At 38.5% G+C, this 26,947-nt stretch overlaps 1 protein-coding gene across 3 annotated transcripts in view; it reads right to left on the reverse strand.

Moving 5' to 3' along the window:
* Window positions 1–26,947, reverse strand: part of GNG2 (G protein subunit gamma 2) — a 109,821-nt gene that overhangs the window by 9,813 nt on the left and 73,061 nt on the right. For all 3 annotated transcript variants that reach the window (XM_019725693.2, XM_019725692.2, XM_019725691.2), the window contains one exon: window positions 12,559–12,674. In XM_019725693.2, the coding sequence (XP_019581252.1) occupies window positions 12,559–12,645 (87 nt within the window). In that variant the 5' untranslated portion in view covers window positions 12,646–12,674. The remainder of the gene's footprint in view (window positions 1–12,558; window positions 12,675–26,947) is intronic.

A 26,947-nucleotide genomic window follows, 5' to 3' on the forward strand; every position in this document is an offset into this window, starting at 1 on the left:
CACTCTTAATGCTGTGTTGAGAACAGAAAACTACAGGAATCAAGGCTAGAAGCAGAGACGACCCTGGAGACTACTGTTGATCCAAGTGAGAGGTGATAGTGGTTCATAGTAGAGCAATAGCAGCAGAGGTGGTACATAGTCATATAATTCTAGACAAACAGCATTTGCATGTTGAATCACCGAGATTTTCTGATGGATTAGAGGTAGGGTGTGATTAAAAAAGAAACATTAAGTAATAGAACTTCTAAGTTTTCAGACTGAGCAAATGGAAAGATAACGTTGGCAACATTTCAGTTGGTTAAGGCTTCAGGGAGAGGTTTTTGCGGGGAAGATCAGGAATTCAGTTTTAGACAGGGTGAAATCAAAACATCTATCAGTGAGATATACAATGCTGCAGTTTGGGAAAGGGAGCAAGACCAGAGCTATAAAGTTGGGAATTGAGGCCATGTAGATGGTACAAAAAGCCTTGGGAATTAATAAGATCATCAAGGGAGTAAATTTAGATAAAAAAGAGAAGACCAAGGACTGAGGCCTGGAACACTTTATGAAAGAAGTTGGGGAGCCTCAGAGGCACCAACAAATGAAATTTAAAAGGAGTAGCCTGCAAGAGTGGCAAGTACTGAGAGCTACATGAAGAAAGCACTTCAAGGAATAAAGAAACATCATCCATGTCAAATGCTGCTAATAAGTCAAGTGAGATGAAAACTGAAAATTGGTCATTAGATTTAGCAATTTGGAGTCACTGGTGAACTTGATGAGAAAAGCTTCAGTGGGATGATAGGAATAAAAGCCTCACTGGAATGGGTTTAGGAACAAATGGGGCCTCCTCCTCCTTCTTCCTGAACAATTCAATCTTACAGGCATTAGGTAGGACCAAGCAAGGTAGGTTTCCACATCAGGTCAGATGCAAGGGGCAGCCCAGTGAGGGTTGTGGGAGTTTCGGTGGGATGTGAAGGCATCCATGTTGGGAGGAGAGGTTGTGGAATAGGAGCTTGGTTCTCTACAGGGAGTTAATGAAATAAGGATAAGAGGATCCAGGTTCTTATTCAGTGAAGGGAGTTACAAATATGAAAAGTAGAAAGGTGGGATGAACCCTGTGGTGCAGGATAGGACCTGGTGGTGTTGATGTAAACTCACGGTTACCTATACACATACAGGCAGACAAATCAAAATAGATGTGGGTGGCTGGGTGGCTCAGTTGGTTAGAGCACAAGCTCTGAACAACAGGGTTGCTGGTTCGATTCCCACATAGGCCAGTGAGCTGCGCCCTGCACAACTAGATTGAAGGAAAACGACTTGGAGCTGATGGGCCCTGGAGAAATACACTGTTCCCCAATACTCCCCAATAAAAATTTAAGAAAAAAATGGTTAAGCTGGTAAATTAAAAAAAAAATCAATATAGATGCAAAAGAGTGTGTGTGTGTGTGTGCGCGTGTGTGTGTTCATTCTCTAGCTCTGCCTACTGAGAAGAACTACTGTGTTTCTCCAAAAATAAGACCTAGCCGGACAATCAGCTCTAATGCGTCTTTTGGAACAAAAATTAATATAAAACCCGGTCTTATTTTACTATAATATAAGACCAGGTCTTTAATATAATGTAATGTAATGTGATATAATACCGGGTCTTATATTAATTTTTGCTCCAGAAGACGCATTAGAGCTGATGTCTGGCTAGGTCTTATTTTCGGGGAAACACAGTAGGAGCATCAATACTTCAGCAATGAGCAATCTAACATCCAGATCTTGATTTCTAAACGTCACTCGCAAAGGAACTAGTGCTCTTTGGAGAAAAGGATGAGTCCAGAGCTGGGGCAGGAAAATAACAAGAGGATCCTAGAACATCATCTTGTGCCCAAAACTAAGGAAACACTCAAAGAATGATGGAGGCTGTCAAAACAACACAATAGCCAGCTTTTTAGTCTGTTCCAATTTAAACATCAAAATAAATGATGACAGTAGCAGATTATAAGCTACATATCAATATAATTCAATAAATAAAAAAATAGAATGTTTACTCTCAAATCGTTCAGGAGAAAACAAAATTCTTTGCACTGTACTTGCAACATTCCTGTACCTTTGAGATTATTTCCAGAGTAAAATATTTTTTCAAAAGAAAGGGAAATCAGAGACAGTGAAAACAGACAACGTTTTCAAGAAGTTATGCTGCACAGCAGAGCGAACAAATGAGGCAGTGGCTGGAAGAGAAAGCAGGGGACTCAAGAGGAAAAGTGTAAATTTTATTTAAGATGGAGAAATAACACCAGGCTTGTATGCTGATGGAAATGATGAAACAGAGAACAAAGACTGATGATTCAGGACCAGCAGGTGGTTGGGGTGAATAGCTGTGGAGCATGTCCTTGATTACGGAGGGGAAACTAATGTGCAAGTGAAGGAATTTACTTGTGATAATGGCAAGGATCTCCCCAGATTGACAACTGCTGAAACCCAGGGATCCAACAGTCTCACCAAACCAGACTGGGGCTGAGAACCAGGGAGTGAGGGGAGGGAGACTCTAGACATTCCCAATAAAGGCCACCAGACTGTGATTGGAGGCTATGAAAAAAGGAACCTACTCTAGGCAGACATCCTGACCGCTCTGAAAAGAAGCAGTTGTCTGTAAGGATAAAAACCAGACCCAAGAATTTAAAGTGTGCAAGGATATAGCTCCGTCTTCATTACGTCCTGAAATTGAGACACATATATTTTTTTAAGATAACCTCAAATTATCTAATTCCACCCAACTCTATCTTTTGAATCACATCTTAAAATTGATGTCACAAAATGCTTGCAAGCCATCAGGCAAAGAAGTAAGCACTGACAGGTTGTCATTGCCTATGCACGTAGGACGATGCCTGTGCATTAAAGATAGCAATCACTCAATCAGTCTTTCAGGTAAGTTGCCGGCATTAATGGAGCCATCCAGGATGACAATTTTAATTTGTTGCTTAAAACGACATCAAAGATTACACTGGGATGAAGGCTTGAAATGGGAAGTTATAGTGAACATCGAACATTGCCGGTCACAGGCTGGGCAATAGAGTTGAAGGCAAAAGAAACTGCCAAACCTTTGGGAAGAGATCATTTCATTTTCAAACCAGGGCAGATTGGTCTGCCATTTGTTTAGAAAGACCTTTTACTGACGTCAAAAGCTGCCAGCTACTTTAAAGCTTTATTTTTCTTTGAATCACTAATACAGAGGATGCCTAAAAAATGTATACACATTTTAAGAAAGGAAAACTGTATTAACATTGTAATACTCAATATACACTGATAACAAAAGATGAACACAAGTCATGTTTGAATTCTGCAATTACAAGAGGTGCTCAGGGTGGTTACCATCAGCGTCCAGACACTTCTGAATACGGTGAACCACTGCTTGAGTAACGTTGACCAAAGTGTCCACTTGTATACATTTTTTTGGCACCCCTGGTATGTAATTCAAGTAAGGGAAAACTTAAACATCTAGCTTAAGCGCTAGCAAATGCAAGAAAATACCCCCTCAGTATTCTTCGCTGTGCCTTGGAATTCTATTGAAAATACCAGAGGTGCTATGGAAAGCAAGATCATGAACATAGGACTGGAGAGCAGCAAGTCACCAGGATGCCCACGTCCCCAAGTAGTCCCGCATCACTGCCAGTGGCCACAGGTGAGCCTCATGGATCTTTCCACTGTGATTGTGAAGAACACCCAGGATCAAACTGTGACTATGATACTAGAGAAATTATAATTGTATAGATAAATATGTACTATTTGTATTTGTCACATAATGTGTGAGTATTCTAAGTAGGCTTTCTTTCTCGCTTCTCCAAGGTGATATTAAATTGATGGTATATATCAATAGGATATTTTAAAAAAGGAAATAAGAATAATTAATTTTCAAAAACAATAGTCATCAAGAAAAGTACCTTATATGTAATTTACCCTATTTAATAAAAGAAGAAAGACATTCGGAATTGTCATCCAAAATAGTTATATTTTTAAGAAGGGAGACATCATCTGACCTGAAAATTAGGCAATTCAGAAAAATTCATTTCCCAGAGATTTTAAACTATCAAGGCTTTACAGTATTACTTCTCTAGCTCCTAGGTACAATGCATAAGGCTAATCATGTACTTGGTGCTTAACAAATATCTATAAATTTAAAAAATATACCAACTCTCATAAAAATGAAGTTTTATGCTCAATTATTAATGTACAACTAAATTAAATGTTAAACTTTTTGCTTCATTTTTAGCAAATCAAATGAATTAGAACCGGCCATCTTTGAACACAGCCCTTTCCTCTGTACGTCCTTTGATATACTATGCTAATTTTATTATCCCTCAAAATATTCTCAATTGGCCTATAAGGAGGCTTGCATCTCATTCTGCCTAATAAACTGAACGCACGTATTTTCAGAGAAAGAATGTTAAAACTTTCTATTTCAATTCTGGAAAAATACTGGGAAAGTCCCAAACCTAAGATATATGTCCCCTCTCTAATATCAAGCATGAGATCTAACTGGCCCATTTCTCAGTACAGCTTTCCGTTAAGCTGAGTTCCAATTTATCATAAGTCAATCATCAGAAAGGTGATTTAGTCATTAGAAATGTTACCATTTGGTTCAATAATTTACACATATTTGCCAGTATGAAAATCAGTCTGTTCTTTTTATATTGAGCTATTTTAAAAAGAAGATATACTATAAATGCTGGCTACTTATAATCATACACAATGCATAATAGACTTTACTTATCCTGATCAATACTGCTCTTTTTAATATTTCATTAAATTTTCTCCTATTAGCACAGCTCTATTTAGCCAGTTACCTTAATCTTTGAAATTTCCCAAACCATAAATGTAATTGGAAATGTCATGTAGAATATAATCCCTAATGTCTTATGATATGACACTCTTAGTACATGAACTTAAAGCTCCCACTAAAAAGAAGTGTTTCCTGAATGCCTGCGCACCTCAGCACCACGAAGGATGCAAAGAAGTAGATGACGTCTTTGACTTTGAGGATTATATAGTCTACTTGAAAAAAATTTATCTGGTAAGGGTAAAATTAATTAGTAAATTGATTAGTTAATATAGTCAGAATGGTAAAAAAGATTCATGGACAAGTGGGGATTTGAGCTGAACCCCTAACAGAGGAGTACGATTTGGACAGTGTATTAGTCTATTCAGGCTGCTATAACAAAATACCATAGACTGGGTGGCTTATAAACAACAAAATTTATTTCTCATAGTTCTGGAGGTGGGGAAGTCCAAGAGCAAGGTGCTGGCAGATTTGGTGTTTGGTGAGGGCCTGCTTCATGGTTCACAGATGGTCATCTTATCACTGTGTCCTTACATGGTGGAAGGGGAAAGGCATCTCCCTGGTGTCTCTTTTAAAAAAGAGCACTAACTGCTCTCATGACCTATTCACCTTCCAAAGGCCCCATCTCCAAATACTATCACGTTGGGGGACTAGGATTTCAACATACAAACATTCAGTTTATAATAGAAAGGAAAAGAAAAAGGGGGAAGGGTGTTCTCATTGAGGGACCTGAATAACCAAAGAGGCTGGAATTTGCACAACATATTTTGGGATGGTAAGGAAAGCCAGTTGGAAAGGTCTATTGGGAACATTTGGGAGAAATGAGAAATAAGTTTGACAGTTTTATGTGGGGTTAATTTATGGAGCATCCAATTTGTAAAGAAGCAATCATTTCACTCATGCTCCTGGTCTTGGTTTTCTTTTGCTCTTACATCTACATTATTTTTCATGACGTTAACAACACCCTTTGTCAAAGAGCATCTTCCCAGCTTACAGTGATTCCTCCCCTCCTTAAATATCTATCCCCTTCCCATGCACATGAATGGGTTAATTCTAGGAGCCATGTTTGTACAATGTGGTTCAATTCTAATGGCAGTTGATTGCAGCTGCAGATGGCTCATTCTTGCTAGAACAGAGATGCCAATCTAGGAATATGGAATTGAGATTAAAAGGGATTGAATCAATCTATCTCTTTCTTCATGGACATGGAACTGTGACATTTGATTCTGGAAGCCCTGGGAGCCATCTTGTGTCTGCCACATGGGAAAGGCAGCTGAAAAATCTTTTCTTCCCCAGAAAAGAAAGAGGCAGACACACAAAGAGAAGCAGAGACATGTAACAGCGTACTCACAGTTCCTGATGGCCTTCTAGTTCTCACTTTCACTGCTTACCCAGCTACATTTCTGGTTTTGGAATCTGAAACACCTTGTATCTTTTACAATCAATCTCCTCTTTCTGCTTTAGCTAGCTTGGGTTAGGTACCTCTTATTAGAAACCCAAAGACTCCTAATATAGTAACGAGTAAATAGATTTATTGAAGTCCTGCTGTCCTTTACTTTTATACATGCTTTCTCAACTTGTGCTCTCAAAACAAGCTTTCTTTCATTCACCTTAGTGTGAGTATACTGCTGCTTCACATATCTGAGTGTCACAGTCTCCACACCCCCCTCTCCACCCCTTCCCAGCTTCCTTTGATTGCTCTTTACTTTCTGTCCCTGAATGATATGCTAACAAAGAAACACAGAAAGGCTGGGAATATAATTTATAGATGCCTGAGGCTTATGAACAGATAATGGGTTCATTAGCCCAAATCTCCCAGGATCTGTGATGCAAAAAGATAGGAAACAAGAAGGTTTAAAAATGAATATGCTATTCAGATCTTTTTACAGTAGGGCTACTCTATGCAACCCAAGTTATTCTAGGGGCCACATTAGGGATAAGGCCGTCCCCTGCTTAAGGGACCCTTGACAGCTCCAATGCCAGCTGTGTCCCTTACCACTTATTCCCTGTGGCCTAAGCCACAGTAGGCTCTGCCAGGTGTACATAAAGCCACTACTACCAGAAATGATGGCTTGAAGAGGTCACTACTCTCACTGGAAAATTACAGCCTGGGATCTACAGAGAGAGGCCCCTTCCTACTGACAGGATTGTGCATGGGAAGTAGGTGGAGAAACCTGAATGCTCAGAAGCCTTGAAGGGACTCCTAAAGGCAGATAACCAAGCCCTAAAACAGCTAGCTGACAACTGTGTCAACACAGTTGCACTTTTATCCAACAGCTAAACTAAAAATAATCCGACACTTCACCACAGCATGCCTGCCTGGCTCTGATGTGCAGAACAAATGTTAAAATACAAGCTACAGCTACATTTCCAACAATTTAAAGTCTAATGACGTCAAGAGGGATTCAGAGATTTGGATGTGAAAATCACCTAGGAAGGCAACTCCTTGGTGCTCAGTTGATTAGGCTAATGTTTGTCTCTCTTTCAATAGTGATTTATTTGGTCTCTTTACAAGTTGTATACAAAGGGACTCAGGGTGTGACTCAGTTGGCTTCTTTCTGATGATATTTGGTAATTATGCTTCTTACATATCTTTTTGGCATCAATGATACATCTTGTTCATATTTTTTTGTAACCCCTTAGTAGAATAGGAGATTCCAGAGGACAAGAATCATGTCTTCATCTCTATCCATCCTATAGCTCTAGGACCTAATGAGGTCTAACAACTTAGAAAGCTCTCAATAAAATATTTATTGGATAAATAAATAAATGAACAACTAAGAAAAACAGCGAAAATCCAACCTTAGGAGGAGGGTCTGGAGAAACTTCTTAAAGGATATAATGATTGATCTGAGTCTTCAAGGAATCATAAATTCATCGAAGTTGGTAAATCAGAAAGGTAGAGAGGAGAGTGAATGTTCCAGGCATCTGAAATTCCCATGAAGGGAATTAGAATGGGGGCAAAAGGAAGGGGATGAAGCTGAAAGATAGGCAGGGGCCAGAAGAACCTTGCATACTCTGCTGAAGAGTTTAAATTTTATAATGTAATATACCACATTATAAAATGAAGAATAAAAAATCATATGATCATATCAATAGATGCAGAAAAAGCATTTGACAAAATTCAACATCCATTTATGATAAAAACTTTCAGCAAAGTGGGGATAGAGGGAACATACCTCAACATAATAAAGGCCATATATGACAAACTCACAGCTAACATCACACTCAACAGTGAAAAGCTGAAAGCTTTTTCTTTAAGATCAGGAATAAGACTTTCTCCACTTTTATTCAACACAGCATTGGAAGTCTGGCCACAACAATCAGGCAAGAAAAATAAATAAAAGTCACTCAAATTGGAAAGGAAGAAGTAAAACTGTCATCATTTGCAGAACATTATCTATCTATAGAGAATCCTACAGATTTCACTAAAAAACTATTAGAACTAATAAATGAATTCAGTGAAGTAGCAGGATACACAATATTTAGAAGTTCGTTGCATTTTTATACACCAATAATGAACTATCAGAAAGAGAAATTAAGAAAATGATACCATTCACAATTGCATCAGAAGAATAAAATACCTAAGAATAAATTTAACCAAGGAGGTAAAATACCTGTACTTCAGAAAACTGAAAGACAATGAAAAAGGTGAAAGGGATGAAGAAGTGCAAATTGCCAGTTATAAAGATAGTCATAGGATATAAAGTATAACACAGGGAAAATAGTCAATAATATTGTAATAACTACATATTGTGTCAGATGGGTACTAGACTTATTGAGGTGATCACTTTGTAAAGCACATAAATATCTAATCATTATGTTGAACATTTGAAACTAATATAATATTGTATATTAACTATAATTGAAAAATAAATTTAAAAAAAATTTCTAAAGAAAAAAATTGAAGAAGATGCAAATAAATGAAAGGATATACCATGTTCATGGATAGGAAGACTTAATTAACATCATTAAAATGTTCATACTACCCAAAGCAATATAGGTTCAATGCAATCCCCATCAAAAATTATCAATGGCATTTTTTGCAGAAGTAGGACTAACAATCCCAAAATTTATATGGAACCACCAAAGACCCTGAATAGCCACAGCAATCTTGAGAAGAACAAAGTTGAAGGTATCATGATACCTGATGTCAAAACAGCATGATACTGGCATGAAAACAAACACATAGATCAATGGAACAGAATAGAGAGCCCAGAAGTAAACCTACACTTACATGGTCAGTTAATCTATGACAAAAGAGGCAAGAATATATAATGGGAAAAGACAGTGTTCTCAATAAATGATGTTGGGAAAACTGGACAGATACATGAAAAGAAAAATGAAACTAGACCACTGTCTTATACCATATAAAAAAATAAACTAAAAATGGGTTAGTCTTAAATGTAAGACCCCAAACCATAAACACTCCTAGAAGAGAACAGGCAGTAAACTCTTTGACAGTGCTCTTAGCAATATTTTTTGGATATGTCTCCTCAGGCAATAGAAACAAAAGAAAAAAAATAAACAAATAGGACTACATCAAACTAAAATGTTTTTGCACAGTGAGTGAAATCATCAACAAAATGAAAAGACAACCTACTGAATAGAAGACATTTGCCAATGATACATCTGATAAGAGGTTACTATCCAAAATATATAAAGAACTCATACAACTTAACACCAAAAAACCAAACAAACTGATTAAAAAATAGGCAAAGGACCTGACTAGATATATCTCCAAAGTAGATGTGCAGATGGCCAACAGACATATGAAAAGATGCTCAACATCACTAATCATCAGGGAAATGCAAATTAAAACCTCAATGAGCTATTAGCTCACACATGTCAAAACAGCCATCAGCAGTAAATCAACAAACAACAAGTGTTGGCAAGAATGTGAACAAAGGGAATGCTTGTGCACTGTTGGTGGGATTGCAAATTGGTGTGGCTATTATGGAAAACAGTATGGAGGTTCTTCAAAAAATTAAAAATAGAACTACCATCTGACCTAGCAATCCCAGTTCTGGGTATTTATCCAAAGAAATCGAAAACACTAATTTGAAAAGATATATGGACCCCTATGTTCATTATTATTTATAATATCCAAGATATGGAAGCAAACTAAGTGCTCAATGATAGAAGAATGGATAAAGGAGAGGTGGTGCATATATACAATGGAACATTACTCAGCCATAAAAAAGAATGAAATCTAGCCATTTGCAACAACAAGTTTGGACCAAGGGTATCATGCTAAGTGAGATAAGTCAGTCAAAGACAAAGACCATATGATTTCACTTACATGGGGAATCTAAAACAACAAAATAAATGAACAAAACAGAAACAAACTCATAGATACAGAGAACAGATTGATGGTCGCCAGATGGGAGGGATGGGTGAAAAAGGTAAAAAGAATTAAGAAGTACAAATTACCAGTTATAAAATAGTCATAGGGATGTAAAGTATAGCATAGGGAATATCATAATAGTACTGTAATAACTATGTATGGTGTCATATGAGTACTAGGCTTATCGGGAAGATCACTTTGTAAGTTTGTAAATGTCTAACCTCTATGTTGCACACCTGAAACTAATATAATATTGTATGTCAACTGTAATTGAAAAATAAATTTTAAAAACAGCTTGAATTTTATTTTACAGATGATAGCAATCACAAAAAGATTTTCAGTAGGAGAGGAACATTATGAGATTTTATTTATAGAAATTTTTCTTTGGCAGCATTGCGGAGGGTAATTGAGATGGGATTTCAGAGATCGGTTAAAAGCCCCTTGTAGTTACTAGTTCGGGCGAGAAATGATGAAGGTCTGGCCTATGGTTGAAAGGTCTGTATCTATCATCTTCCTCCCACTGTCAGCTTTTCATCACCACCAACACTGTCATATCCTCCTTTAGAAGCAGGCCTGGGGATGCTGAGTAGTAACAGAAAATACCAACCACAAACACTTTTATCTTAGTTGGGCCACCCCAAAAGGCAAGGTGGGTTTTCCCAGAACGTCCATGGGCAGAACCTACCCCCTCCCCATAAAAGAACTGAATGACTCCTTCTGATGCTACAGTCCTTGAGCCACCTCACTTCTCTCAGCAGTTATTATGCCCCCCCTGCCACACTGTACTTTGGCAGCACGGGAGTAAAAAAGAAGAGGCAAGGGGGAAAGAGGAGAAGAGGAAGGTGGTAAAAGAGCAAGGCAGATAGTGGGAACCCTTTATTTATCTCATTTGTGAATACAGAAAAAGAATGAAAGCTGTTGCAAGAAGAATAGAAGTTGTTTACATTTTGTGGCCCATTACCAGGACTCAAATTTTACAAAGGAGATTTAAGATAGGTGGAAAATTGTCCATGGCTCAGCTTGTTTATGGAGGAACACCAGCTCTCCCTTCAATCTCTAGCACATATCTGAATGGGAATTAAAAGGCGCTAACCCCTTCCCCTAGGCTATACACTGACATTAACTAATAACTAAAATAATATATTCATGCCTGAAGCACACCCCAAGAGATTCTAATTTAGTTGGTCTAGGATATGGTCTTGGAATCAATCTGCTTACAGAATGTGATTTGAATGTCCAGATGGGCTGAGAACCATTGCTCTAGACCAGGGGTCAGCAACGTTTTCTGTAAAGCCAGGGAGGAAATATTTTATGATTTCTGGGCCACATGGTGTTTGTTGCAACTACTCTTCTCCGCTGTTGTAGTATGAAAGTAGCCATAAACAATATGTAAATGAATGAATGCAGCTGTGTTATAATGAAACTTTATTTATAAAAACAGGAAGTAGAATGGATCTGGCTCATGAACCATAATTTATTGACCCTTACTGTAGAAGCACACTCCAAAGGAGGCTGGATTGTCCAGGTTGCTAAGTCAGGTATGGAGAAAATAGGAAAAAAATATTGTAGAATGTTCTTTTATTTTAGTAAAATGAGGTATGTTTCTGAATTCCATTTCATAAAATTCTTGGGTCTTCTGGGGAAGTGAAGTTTTGGTAGTTGACAAAAATTCACTTTATCCACCCTGCAGTAGCTATCTGCTAATAACGACACCGTGTAGGTCAACTTTACATTTAAAATTGGCCAACAATGAGTTAGTTTTTAAGTCCTGGCTCAATATGACTTAGGCCCAACTTAAGGCAAAACTATCAGGTTCGATCCGGGGAGTGAGAGAAAGAAAGAAAAGAGTTGACTATCAATCTCCGTTAAACCTCTATGCTGTTTGAATTCTTAGGGAAACCATGTGTGCTTTTTGTGTTTTAAAGAAAAAAAATCCAATAAGGTATAAAGATGGAAAAAAATAATAACCTACAATGGTGAATTAGCAGGATTAAAAGTGAAAGATAGATACTTAAACTTGGAACCTAAATCCGGACAGAAAAAAATTAAAACTCAAATGAGAAGGTCCTTACAAGGTCAGGGAGGTCGACTGGAGGACTTCTATGTTTTGTGTTCTCTGATTTCCTTGGCTAGAACCCAGTCATGAGCTATGTTTTGCTTTTGTTTTGCTGTTGTTTGTTTTTAATTCTACACGGAGAATCAGTTTTAATTTATACTACCGTTTTATGCTGGAGAAATCTAAAGAAGGCAAGACATTACAAAAATAAACTTTGGCCAAATTATTAAGTTTCTCTTCCATCATCACTGGCTTCATCACTCTCTATGGAAAGCGTAGTAAATGATAGATGGCTGTAAATCGTGCTCGTTATATTCAAGGATAGATGAGCTGTGTGGGTTTTGTTGTCCTTACCTTTATCCGATCGATGTTGGCTTCCATCTTCAGCTGTTCTACCAGCTTCCTGGCTTGCGCTATGCTGGCAGTGTTGTTGCTGGCCATTGAAGTGCTGGGTGGGTTTTCCAGACACGCTACGAAAGAAAAGAAGGAGGAAGAATGCATCAGAAAATTCACGAGCTACCAAATGTGCAGGTTCATCACAACTGGGGGATCTCAAAAGAGTGGCTGCAATTTGTGACAACACAGTGGATCTTGAGATTATCATGCTAAGCGAAATAAGTCAGAAAAAGTTGAAAACCATATAATTTCACTCATATGAGGGATATAAAACTGAAAGCAACAAACAAACAAACAAAAAATCATAGACATAGACAACAGTTTAGTGGTTACCAGAGGGTAAGGGGGAGGAATAGAAGGAGATGATAAAGGGGGTCAAATATGTGGCGATGGAAGAACTGACTCAATGCAATGCAACGTATAGATGCATTGGTGAACACTCAATGCAATGTATAGATGGTGTATTATAGAATTGTACTTGAAACCTATATAATTTTACTAACCAATGTTACCTCGATAAATTCAATAAAAAATAAAAAGTGGCTAATTAAGGCCAGGCTAATCTAGCTCCCTACATCCCCAATCCAGTACTGCTTATGATTGTCAAGCACACCAGAACATGGGGCTCGCTTTTTCAACCCCCTCACCTTCTGCCCTTCAATCCTTATTTAGGGGGAAAAAATGAAGAATGTTACCAAGTCAGTTAGAATAAAATGTGCTGCCACATTAACAAAGCAAGTTATTAGAATTACCTTAATTTATGAAATAAGTTCAAAATCATAAAGGTGACAGAATGCTAATATTACTGTTATTATTTATTGGGTACTCGTATTGTCAGATACTGTGTTAAGTGCCCTCAGACGATGAGGAGTGAAACGCAAGAAGAAACAGCAGTGGTAAATTATATAATGCTTCAGGATTAAAGACACCAAGTTTACAATGCTCTTTTGATGGGCTCAAACACAAATTTAAGGTTAACTACGACCACCTAGGCCTATTAAACTGCAGAGATACTGTAAGAGGAGGTGCGGCTTTGCAGCGTCACTTATCCGGCACTGTTTTAAATAGTCATTTCTCTTTTCTCTAAAATATGGCTTTATTCACAACTATTCACTTTATTCACAATTCTTTAGAAGCACATCTATAATGTCAAGGGGGAGGGATTGTCATGTGTAAATTGTGAATTACCTCAATGAGCTCCCCAGCAGTATTATAAATTAAGTACAACAGACTTACTACGTTTTAAAATATGGAAATGGAACATAAATATTTAGAGATTGGAATGCTGTACCTATGTAGAGTGTGAGATAGTTTCATTGCCCCTGGCTCTGTCAGATCCCCTCCCCATCCTTGCCTCTACCCCCTTCCAGTTCTTATCACAATTTCATTTCTCTTCTAATTCTTTCTTGACCCATTATCTCACTTTATTCTTGTTCATCTTGGAAAGTGTCCTCTTTTATTTTCAGGGCCCATTTTCCCCACATTCTGATCAGGTCTCGCTTCATGTCAAGGTGCCATATGCTATTTCTGGACCATCTGTGTAAATGTGCCCCCTGAGGTCACTGACACCCAGTAATGAAACAATGTCCAAGAGCTGCAATTTAATCAGATAGAGTGCATGTCCCAAGAAATGAGAAGCATTAAAACACTGCTTCAGTCAACACTAGTTAAATCTTGTTCTGAAGACATTATATTAAAAACTGTGACTTTTGCTAGCTTTGATGAATATTTTTATCTAGGGATAAAGTAGGATCAGGTTACCATCTAAAAAAGGAAACAGGAAAAATAGAAAACCTGGGGAAGGAAGAATAATAACCTATAATACATTCAATACATAGATTTTCATTAAAATCATAAAACAATTTTTAATTACCAAAAAAGCAAAAGTCTATAAATTATGCCCTTTGGCTCTTATTTCTTGATACCTATTTTTTCAAGACAAAAGAAAAAAATTATGTATATATAACTCTCTGTAAACAAAGAACTCCCTTTATAGAGAGTGCAATTTTATAAAGAATACTGTAAAATAAGTCACCCAACAACATTTATAGTATAAAATTGGAAGATAACAAAATTGGAAAATAAATTAACTGTTCCCTAAACTCATTTTCAAAGGGTTTGGCAACAATAAAATGGGAAGGAAGACTGAAGGATTTTAAAACCACAAAGATCTCTGAACTCTATTTTATATGCTTGAAGATCAAGGAAACATGTAAAAACAAACACAAAATGAAACAAGGAGGCTTTAACAACTACAATTGCATCAGCTTGGGTAGGGACCCAATCATCTCAGCCCTACAGGAATGATGTGCGCCCAAATCAATCATCTAACAGCATCACAAAACTTCACAGCGCCAAGATGGAATATTAACTTATCCATTAGGGTAGCCTAACTCTTTCATTCATTCAGAGTTGGAAGCTACCATGATCTACAAGCCCTGGGCATTGTTCTGTGAAGCTAATATTTCTTCCAAACTAGAATTCATCACACGAGGGTAAACTATCACAGAATTATCAAATCCTCAGCTGCTGTTACACATTACTATAAATTTAGTGGCTTAAAGAATAGAAATTTATTATCCTACGGATTTGGAAGTCAGGAGCCTGAAATAGGTCTCACTGGGCTAAATTCTAGGTGCCAGCGGGGCTATGTTCCTTGTGGAGGCTCTAAGGGAGAATCTGTTTCCCTTCTTTTACTAGCTTCTAGGGGCTGTCAGCATTCCTTGGCTGTTGGCCCTTTCCTTTATCTTCAAAGCCAGCCAAGGTGAGTCGTGTCCTTCTCACATCATTATCACTCTGACCTTTCCCTTTGATTCTCCTCCTTCCCCTTCTTCCACATCTAAGGACCTTTATAACTAAATTGGGCCCACCCAGATAATCCAGAATAATCTCCCTATCTTTAGGTCAGCTGATGAGCTACTTTAATTCCATCAGCAACCTTAATTCCCTTTTGCCACGTAACATAGCATATTCATGGACATTCATTCATAACATATCATGGACATGGACATTTTGAGGGGCCTTTACTCTACCTACCATGAAAAGAGACCTCTGTGCAGACAGAGGAGGTAAGTGGAGAGGTGGGGTGTCGATATGGGAAAAGAAGAGGAATGGGCCAGGATGCAAGTCTAGAAATGCTGGGGAGAGAACACATCTGAAACCTCAACGGACTTAAAAGTAAACATAGCCTTTGATTTGTGCTCCTAGTTTTAGGAAGGTACATCCTGATTGTTCTTGTTTTACCATCTGACCCAACAGAGTCTAGTGCCACTTTTAGAATCATTTCGTGCATTTTCCTCTTTTTCACATCCAGCTGTGTTCCCATAACAGCATGATGAAATTCCCTTCCTCAAGGCTGATAGAACTGTAGAGTCCTAGACCAGTGTTTCATAGAAGTATGTGTTTTCCTAAAAAGTGGCTATCATAAATAGGAAAAGTTAGCCTATCTTCTAAGCTTGAGACATTTGACAATATGACACACACACACACACACACACACACACACACACACCTCTTTTCATCTTACAAAACTGAAACTCTATACCCAATAAACAATTCTTTTCTCCCCTCAGCCTTGGAAATCACCATTCTACTTCCTATTTCTATTATTTCAGCTATTGCAGGTAGCTCATAGAAGTGAAAATCATACAGTATCTGTCTTTTCTTGACTGGCTTATTTCATTTACCATAATGTCCTCAAAGTTCATCCATGTTGTAGCATGTGTCAGAATTTCCTTCCTTTTTAAGGCTGAATAATATTCCATTGTATGTATAGACCACATTTTGCTTATCCATTCATCTGTTGATGGACACTTGGGTGGCTTCCATGCTTTAGCTACTGCGAATATGCTTCTATGAACATGGATGCACAAGTATCTCTTCAAGACCCTACTTTCAGTTCTTTTGGGTATATATCTAGAAGTAAAATTTCTAGATTGTATGGTAAATCTATTTTTGATTTTTTTGAGGAACAGCTATCCTCTTTTCCACAGCAGCTGTACCATTTTACATTCTCATCAAAAGTACACAGGATCCCAATTTCTCCTTATCCTCACCAACACTTGTTTGTTTGTTTTTTATAGTAGTCATCCTAATAAGTGAGAAGTATTTCACTGTGGTTTTGATTTGCATTTCCTAATGATTAGTGATGTTGAACATCTCTTCCTATATTTATTGACCATTTAAATATCTTCTTTGGAGAAATGTCTATCCAAGTCCCTTGCTGATTTTTGAATCAGTTTTTTTGTTGTTGTTGTTGAGTTTTAGGAGTTCTCTATATATTTGGGATATTAATCTCTTATCAGATATATGGCTTGCAAATATTTTCTCCAATTCCATGGATTGCCTTTTCACTCTGTTAATAGTGTGCTTTGATGCACAAAAGTTTTTAATTTTCATGAAGTCCAATTTGCCTACTTTTTCTTTTGTTGCCTATGCCTTTGTTGTCAGGTCTAAGAAATCACTGCCAAATCCAATGTTGGGAAGCTTTTGCCCTATGTTTTCTTCAGAGTTTTATAATTTTTGTTCTTATATTTAGGTCTTTGATCCATTCTGAATTAATTTTTGTACATGGTGTTAGGTAAGGGGCCAACTTCATTCTTTAACATGTGGATATGTAGTTTTCCTAGCACCATTTGTTGAAAAGATCATCTTTCCTCTATTAAGTGGTCTTGTCACCTTTGTTGAAAATAATTTGACCATATATATGAGCATTTATTCCTGGACGCTCTATTCTATTCCTATGTCAATTCTATTCTAAGTTAATTTCTAAGTATTTTATTCTTTTGACACTATTGTAAATGGAATTTTTAAATTAATATCTTTTTAAGATTGTTCAGTTAGTGTATACAAATGCTATAGTATTGATTCTCAGTGGGGAAGAGGAAGCCTTTTACTGTCCAACCCTACCTGAGTTGAGATTAATTGCATGCAATGAGAAGTGTCGTTCAGGGGGGAGAGCCTTGCATCTCGTGAACATAACGGAGCCAAGAAAAAGTGTTGACAGAGTCCTGTTAGATGCTTAGGCAGTTTCTAAGGGAAGCACAGACACACATCACATACTCTTTGTTAATGTTCCTGTTTCATTTTACATTTAATCCAAATTGGGCAGAAACTATTTTTTTTAAGAGGGAAGGAAATGGTTTTGAATACACTAACTGAAATAGCTAAAAGAAAAAGTAACATTCTGAGGAAAAGATCATGTAGATAAAGCTTTAAAACATACACACCTCTTAAAACAACTAAAAACTTTTAGTTACAAAGAGGGAGTGCTTCATTTCTACACATTGCTCTCCCCTCACCCTTTTAGCTCAGTCTTTGGATGGCCTTGTGGTGCACTGGAGTTCACCTTTGCAGGAGCCCAGCCTGGCCCTGAAGCCATCAGAGGGCCACTTCCAGATTCACCCAGCTGTGGACTCTACCTCTTCTAGAAATCGGTGAGGCAGAGGGAAATAGAGTGAGAGTCTGGTTCTCGGGAAAACTCTGGATTCCTGAGGTCACTTCTGGGATCTCAGAACATTTCTGAGTGTCAGCACGGGTGACGGTCAAAGGTTGGGCAATGCTTGAGTGACACACTATGGTCTAGGAGGGTGTTCTTAGCCCAGCGATTGGTAGCACCTGTCAAGTACTGGATCATCTGGCAAACAAGTTATGGCATGGGATATGACATCTGAGTTTGAATCAAAGAACTATAATACTGCAATTTAATTCTTTCAGAATTCTATAGCCAAAAACTCTTTTTAAAATTCTAATTCTTTATCCTCTGGAAATCCCAAATGGGATTCAATCTATTCTCCAACTCCCACACTAGATCCACTGGCAGTGGTTCTCAGTAGGAGAGGTACCACTCCTTAGGAGGCATTGAGAAATGTGGAGGGGCGGGCTGGGTTATGGCAATAACTAGGGGTGCTCCTGGCATTTAGTGAGCAGAGGCAGAGGCAGGAACTCAAATGCCTTGCAGAGTGCCAGGCAACAATGACTTATGCTGCTCAAAAGGCCCATGGTACCGTCAATAAGAAAGGACACTGACAAAATAGCCATAGAGCTAGGAATGAAAAGTCTGCTCAAAGACCCTGTTCAAAAAATCTTCCCTACTCCTTGAGGAAAGGTTCAACTAACTGCACTTTTATACTTAAGTCTTATGAGCCCGATTACCTTCCCAGTGATGAATAAGTGTTAAGTGCTCATAATTCTCATTAGCATTATGCTTTATGGATATTTGGTTCCTGCTTATTTAAAAGAGAACATAGACTCTTTCTTGCAATGTGCTCATGAAATGAGATTATGCTGGGTTCTATCTGCCAGTGAGCAAAAGAATGCAAACAACAAAAACACTTAGAACAATTACAGAGCTTGTGTGAGAGATTGGCAGGACTCTGCAAGAATGTCCTCATTATCCCACCTGAATTCCAAACCCAAGAGTAATACGGAAGGCATTTTATTCTTTTCAACTGCTGAGAGGAGCTCCCCCGCCCCCAACCAACCCCAGCAACGTGAGAGACAGGCCTATCGTGGAATAATAACCATTAGATGAGTTTTCTTTTTCTACAAATGCATCCAGCATTTTGATTTCTTTCTGTTAAGAAACCACACTTTTTTCTTTTTTTTTGAAATTTAGGCTTAGGAACAACATACAACCCTTATTTCTGTGGCACAAAGATAAATAAATGTTTTGATAATGGGATCTTTGCCTTAGAGAGTATAGGTTAATTGTGGAAGATTCTATTCTTTTCATACTCTGATGGTGTTTTCTTAAGCCTGGCATCCAGCTGGCGTCCCTATGGTCCTTCATTTTAATTACAACTGTGTGTTTCTTAGAACTGTATTTTGATATTTGCAATAGGTGCTAAGGGGGCTTGATTTATTTGTTTTGTATATTTACAGGTTCAGGTTACATTGACAATGAAACAAACAATTCTAGTCTAGACAACAAATTAGAGGTTTATTGTCTCCTAGTCACCTGATGATAACTTTATTATTCTCATTTGTCAGTTAGCCATTATCACTGCTGAGTGGTCGTTAGTTGCTTTTGAATTAGAGGATTAATTTCAAATTATTCCAATTTAGAATTCTTCAGAGTCTCTACAATTACTCACCTGGATAAATATGTTTGTTAACTGTTTGTACCACAATCCAAGTTTAGCTTGGTCATTTTGCCACTCATTTTTTTGATCCCTACTCTAATTTATTCTGCACCATCATGAAATTGATTAGATTATACATACAAAGAGTGCAGTTACTATCCATTCCTGTGAAGGGCTTTAACAGTCAGAACACTAGTGAATTTATGCATAGCAGCTGCAGTGTCAATCAAATAATAATTGTAAAATAGCCTGCCAGGCTTCACAGTAGTTTTTTGTCAGACATCTCTTTCTGTTACCAGTTGGCCACTTTGACGTGAAGATACCAAAATAGCACATTTCAATCTGTACTAATCAGCATACACTAATTTCTTTTTGGTTCTCCAGCCACTAAGGACATTTTAAAACAACAAGGGATTTATTTGTGAAGCTTGTTGCTTTTCCCTCAACACTTTCAAGCCCTAGAGTATTAGGGCTGGAATACACCTGGGCACTCACTCTTTCCCAATCATGTGTTTCAACCATTGGAGATGTCACAAAGGCATCTTTTGGGTGTCATAATGTCTTGATTTCCTCACTTGCCCTTGCTCATTTTTGAACAGTAGCGTGGAGGCTGGAGGTGGAAAATAAAAAGAGATGAGAATAGAGCCTAGTGGGGGGACAGGAAGGGGGTAGGATAGGGTATGTTCACACAGATTTAGGCTTGGAGATAAAGGGTATGACATGATCTTTCACCCACCAGGCACTGGTCAGTATTTGAAGAAGAGAGGGGAGAAGGAAGAGAGAGGAACCAGGGAGAGGAGGGGAGAGGAAGGGAGGGGGAGGAAAGAAAAGGGAGGGGAAGGGGGAGGGGGAGGGGGAACAGGAGGGAAGGGAATCCAGGAAGGCAAAGGAGGCATGAGAGCCAGAATGCAGAGAGCTGGATGACAAAATGCTGGCTAAAGTGAAAAGATGGATTGATAAACAAAACAAAACAGGAGCCTTCTGAGCATCTTCCTCCTTCTCCTCTCTCCCCTCCCTATATTTTAGTGCTTTTCATTTCTGAGAATTCGATTTTACAGGCCAAAAGCTCTGTTCCTTCACCAGAGGACCAAGCACTCATACTAGAAATGAATATTAGTTTATAAACCAAGGGCTTGCCATGTACCAGGAAGTGGGTTAAGTGCTTTAAAGCATTATCTTATTTAATCCTCACAATAACTCCAGGAAGGTAAGTAAGCACTGCCTCCCTAATTAGAGGAAACTGAGGCTTAGATTAAGTCAGAACATTAGTGAAAAGAGTGTGTCTGAATCATGCTCCCCAGGAAAAGATTTTCTTCCAGCCCTTCTCAATTCATATTTTTAGAGGCAGCAGACTGATTCTAATTGGGGCACTATGGTATATGTTTGCCATTTTAACAAACATAATAGCAATTTTTATGGTCTTTGTAGCTACAGGGAGAGCAAATGCAAATGAGGGCTAGTATGGAAGCTGTACCAAGCAGAAGTGCTAGGATGCCAAGAGGGAAGAAAACGAACCAAGGGAGCAACATCAACTTAAAATCCACTCTGTGCTACTTTCATGCAGGTTTGCTGGGATGTTGCCACTTACCAAATGGGAGCAAGACAAGATCCCATCTGATTTCCCTCAAACCAGCATGGGAGCCATTTATGCTATATAGATGGCGAGTAAGACGCAACACAGCTTCCCTGCCTCACTGGGGTGCCAGAAACCATTATTTGAAATGACAGCTCTCTGCTTTCCAGTAAAATGTTGTTTTTCAAACATCTCTGCGAGATGCAGCCTTCCTCTTGGAAAGAGCATCATTGGTTAGCTGCTTTTAACAACCGTGACAAAAACACAGCTCTTGAAAAATGTTGACTCAAAGTCACGGATTTCACAAATTTCGTAAAATGAAACAGGAATGAATAGGCCATGTTGCAACTTAAAAATGACATGTAAGCTTTCAGTTTTTATCAGAGCTTTGGATAAGGAAACAGTTTGTATCCCAAATGGTGGCTGGCATTCTTAGATGTTATGTGGGCTTTGTTCACTCCAAGGAAAAAAAGATTAGTGTTTTGTATGGCATATGTTGGATTTTCTTTCTTTCCTGTTTTTTTGTTTGTTTGTTTTGTTTTTTAAAATATGGAAGCCCAGACCATGAACCAGTAGGTTTCCAACAAAAGAAAAATAATGAGCTTGTTTCCATAGAAATGGCTCTGTTAACCCAGTGATGTCTAATTCTCCACAGCAGCAGGCAAAGGGGGATCTGACAGGCAGTGGCCTTCTGTCTCCTTGTAGGAAATTATCCACTGGTTAATTAATTTCCTAAACAAACAAACAAAAACCAAAACGCTGCTTCAATCCCAAATCCTCGGTGGATCTCAAGCCTTAGGCAACCCCCGACTTCAGGGAACCTTGCCTGCCTGAGCTTCCTTGCCACTGCTCCAATGGCCATGTAGGCTTACAAAGTGGTAACAGAAGTCCTCTGGCTGAGCTCCTCAATGCAGCCCACCCGAGAAAAATTGGACCTCCTCCATTGAGATTTGTTTTTTTATCACTGTTGTCTAGAGATATACTTCATGATGCAATTGACAGGTGGTGTAAGAGTGGAAAAACAGGCACTAGGAGACGGTAGGCCTGAATTCTAGTGTATTCTGACACTCCCAGCTGTTTTACAGTAGGAAAACCATTGAATTTTTTTGGGCCTCAGTGGCTCAGCTGTAAGGTGAAGATAACTCCAGGACTGCACAAGTGTGCTTGATGTTTATGACAGCATGTTATAAATTATTGAGTGCTATACAAGGAGCAGACAGGAATACAGAATGACCACCACTATGTATTGAGCAATTACTAAGCACTGTGACCTAAAAACATTACATACATAATCTCAAATCCTTACAACAATGAACATGGAAAAGGAATCAGGGACTAAGAAAAGCAAAGGGAAAAATCTATGATGATGACCAACTGTGACTCTATTCAGTGAGAATTTAATAAGCAAGAACTCAACAAACAATCCAAAGGCGGGGAAATCTTTTTTGGGGGGAGGGTAAGTAAATCTTTACATCCAATTTTGAACTTTCTAATTTGCGATGACAACCGATGGAAGAGATGGCAATTATATGAAAATCAACTGTGATTTAAAACTGGTAAACAAGGATTTATTGAATGCTTAAGCACCTGCCCAGGTTACAGTGTTTCTAAGGAAACCACCCGCTGAGCGGATGTGCTACTTCAATAATTCTGAGAAGGCTCTTTCATTGGTATCTTCTGGAGGGAAAGTCTCATGTCCACATATAGTATTTGTAAAAGTTTTCTGTGGCCACAGAATAAACTTGCAAGCCTAGCGTCTGAGGCTAATTGACTTCTGCCTCCTCCTCAGGCCTAGCTCCTGTATGTAAAGGCCAGCAGAGCATCTGTGCATATACAGCAATTGTTTCCATCAAAATATCCACTGCCTTCTGCTGCCCCACATCACCAGCCCTAATCTTCAGCCAACGCAGCCTGTTTTCTGTTCTCCTGACACAGCTCATGCCATGATTCTGCCGTATCTGTCATCCCTCATGCATGCCTGTATCTGACAGCACAGCTCGAGCCTCTTTTCCTCTGAGAACCTTCCTCAGTGACTACAGTGACCTCATCAGTCCCTCAAACCCAAACCACCAGCCCAGGAGCCTGTGCTAATATGAACCAAGTCATTTCTCTGGCTTTTTAAAAAACTGCAGGCTGACTGGTGTTATTCGTATTCTGTGCAGCCTTTCTCCCGTAAATATTTACCAATCCTGCTCTTCCATCTCCAAAATTGCTCTGTTTGTCTGTCTTCACTGGTTCAACAGGCCAAGCCAGATTTCACCTGAGAGTCCTCTCACGTGCCAGGGGTTTCCCCCATCTGCAATGCTGCATTGCCCCTGGGTGGTGCTGCACACAGCCTCTGCTTTCTCCGTCAGACCTATGTTCAAATGCCGTCATCTCCTCCTAATTGCACTATCTGAAGTGCCCCCTCCCAGGCCCTGTCATTCCCTAGCACATCACCCTGGTGATTTTCTCCAATACATTACAATAATATGAAGTTATTGAATTAATTTATATATCATCGGTCTCTCTCCTTCTTTAAGTGTGAACTAAGAGCAAAGACCTGTCTGTCGTATACATACTAAGTGCTCAAAAAACATTTGTTAAATGAATGAAAGTCCTCCAGAGTCTCCCTAGCACCCAGCCTTATGTATATTAGATGCGTCAGTAAACATTGGCTGCTTCTGAGAACCAGTACCGGGCACACAGCATCATTCACGCCCCTCAATGTGGCCCCGCCAAATGTTCCTGGATACAGACTGCTACCAATGGCTTTTGTTTGGTAGCAAATAGGCTTATGGAGCATAATCCCCAAAAGGGCATCTCCCAGACTCTTTATCTCATCTGTTCCTCAAGTATCTCTACCTCCTTGGGGCAAAAGATAAGCTTGTGACTTTCACCTTCTTTCCTCTCACCATTTTATGTCTCCTGACAAGAAAGGGACAGATCCTCAAGTAACCAGATGCATTCTGTCTTGTTTTGGGCAATATATAAAGCATCGATAACTTTTCCCAGTTGTACAGTTACACAAACGCTCTCTTTGAAAGCATAAACATCATCCCATGCTGAAAAAGCTCCTCTGTAGCATAAGACTCACATCCCCGCTCCCCACAACCAACCAATCTATCACCACTCATCTCAGACAGAATCCCAGTGTGAGGTCACAGCCCCTGAAAACGCCGCACACAAGGCCTTGTCTCCTCTTTATTAGTTTAGTGTCAGGGACAGCACGAGGCACATTTTTCCCCAATTCACTTTTTAAAATATGGTTTTCTTATAAATCAAATACGTAGCCATTAATGGAAAAGTGCAAAGAGATTCAGAAAACAAAAATCTCCTATAATCCTCTCACCGAAAGACAACCAAGTTAACCTTCAGAGTAACTTTTCAAATGCCTTTCCCCAACTTAGAGTGCTTATTTTTTTGGCATGTAATATCATGCTGGGAAGATAATACTAACCAATATACATAATCATTTGCTGGGCCCTGCATAAATGTTGACCTTCTGAAATGTCTTCTCATTATTCACACTGCAAGATTTGTTCCTCCTCCGCCCAACATCCTTAAGAGAACGAAGTTATTTTAATGTTTCTCCATTACTCAAGTGTCAAACTTTATATCACATCTTTTAAGGTTAGGACACATCTCGGATATGTCGTACAGAGTCATGTTTTATTCTTTTAAATAGTATTGCTTTGAAAGCTACGGCTCTAGGGACATAAAATAAATTGCCATGCCAATATCCCTGATTATAAGGAGTGAATAGAGGAAAAATGTAAGAAATTAATGATGAAGGGACAAGTAACCTTTTCTTTTACTTTGTCACCAAGTACGGACATAGACAACTACTGAGTCAGAAATACCCTGATTACAGAGAAGGAGAATCAAGAAAAGGGCCCTGTTCCACAGGACAGCTGTTTATCTGCCATCTCTTAAGGGTGAAAGGAACTTATCTGAAATGTTGATTTGGGGACCAGGAGTTCATCTTACAGATACTTTTTTTTTTTTTGTCAGGTTTAACAAGATATAATTCATATACATTAAAATTCACCATTTTAGTGTGCTAATGAAAGGGTTTGACAATTGTGTATGTAGATTCCCCAAAGCACCTCAATTGTAGATACTATTTTCAGGAGCTATTTAACCAAGTTGGCTGCTCACTTTTTTTTTTCTAGCCTGCTCTCATAGAATGAACACCTTTGAGACCAGTCTGAGCAGTTCTGAGAAAGCAAAGGCTGTGAACTTGACTGACTTTACTTAATATACCAAGAAGTTCACAATTATTAAATCTCGGATTTTAGCAGGACCCAGAAGTTATCTTGTAGAACTATCTATCCAAAACAGAAATCTTTCTTATCACCACTGATATAATGCCCTTTAATCACTGATGACACACATTTAGAAAATACCTCTAAATTTATGGAGTCCAGAGGGGTGCTGTGTTTTATTTAATGTTTGGTCTACTTTTGGCAGCCCCTTAGGGCCTCATGAAAAGGGGCCTCTCCAGGATAAGAGGCGAGGATTTTTCTAGGAATGAGCAAGTTAGAAAATGGCTCCTCTGTAAATTTATGCCACTAATGCTTAAAGAAATACAAATAAAAGACATTTGAAACCCACTGAACCAAGACCCTTATTTCACAGATGAAAATTATTTATAATTAGGGGATATTATTTTTAAAAATTAAGGGCTAGGTGATTAAATGAATTGTCTTAGAAAATGTAGCTATAACCAAGCCTTGGAACAGGACTTAAACCCTGGTTTAAGACACCTGGTTAGATGAACTTTTCACTGTTTGAGTATTTCTTACATTTTGGTACTTCCTTAATTGTTAGCATTATTAAGGTTCAGGTTTCTTACTAAGTTGTCTCCCTGTCAATGTAATATAGTTTCATTCCTATACTATATCATGGAATCCTACAGCTCTGGGTCTTTCTCAATATAGTTAAGTTTCAGCCCAAATTCCAAAATTAAATGTCCAAGGAAAGGGGATCAATATGCAGAAAGACCTAAGACCAAGATAACTCCAGCTGGTTGAAAGGAAGATTTCAAGTTTTCCATTCTCTTATGTCCATTTCCTATCTTTCCAGGTCACTCCCACTGTACCCTGATTTCAAGAATTCAGGACACCAATCTATGGAGCCTATTGTCTTTTTACTGTCTCTAAAACCCTTATGTCCTCATGTGTCACCATACCAGGCTTAGATTCTGTAGTGTATTATGTGGTCACTCTCTTTCAATTCATAGCAATTCTGCCTCTTTCTCCCTCAGCCACACAAGCTGATAAAATTCCCAACCTTGGTTGAATCCAATTCTCAGCCTGTCCTTGAGCAACTAATGAGTGTTGAGTAAACACACAACCACAAATGCACAGATATTAACTTCAAGTGGGTCCTTAGTGCTACCCAGCTTTTCTTCCATATCTTCTTAGTCAACTTACAACGACTTTCTTCACACCTTCTCCTCCCTCTTCAAATCTCTACCACTTCCTCTCTCCCCATCCTTATACTTAGCTGGTAACCTTGCTTCTTATTTCAGTGAAAAAATAGCAGCACCCAGAAAACAACACCATATATTCTCATGACCAACCCTACCAATTTACCTTCCCCTGTACTTCTATACTCATAAACTCTGCCTTCTCTTTTGTTGTGAAGATGACATATCTATAAACGATATAGGTATAGATATAGATATATAGATATATAGATATAGATG

The sequence above is a fragment of the Rhinolophus sinicus genome, linkage group LG03, assembly GCF_036562045.2.
Source record: "Rhinolophus sinicus isolate RSC01 linkage group LG03, ASM3656204v1, whole genome shotgun sequence".
Classification (NCBI taxonomy): domain Eukaryota; kingdom Metazoa; phylum Chordata; class Mammalia; order Chiroptera; family Rhinolophidae; genus Rhinolophus; species Rhinolophus sinicus.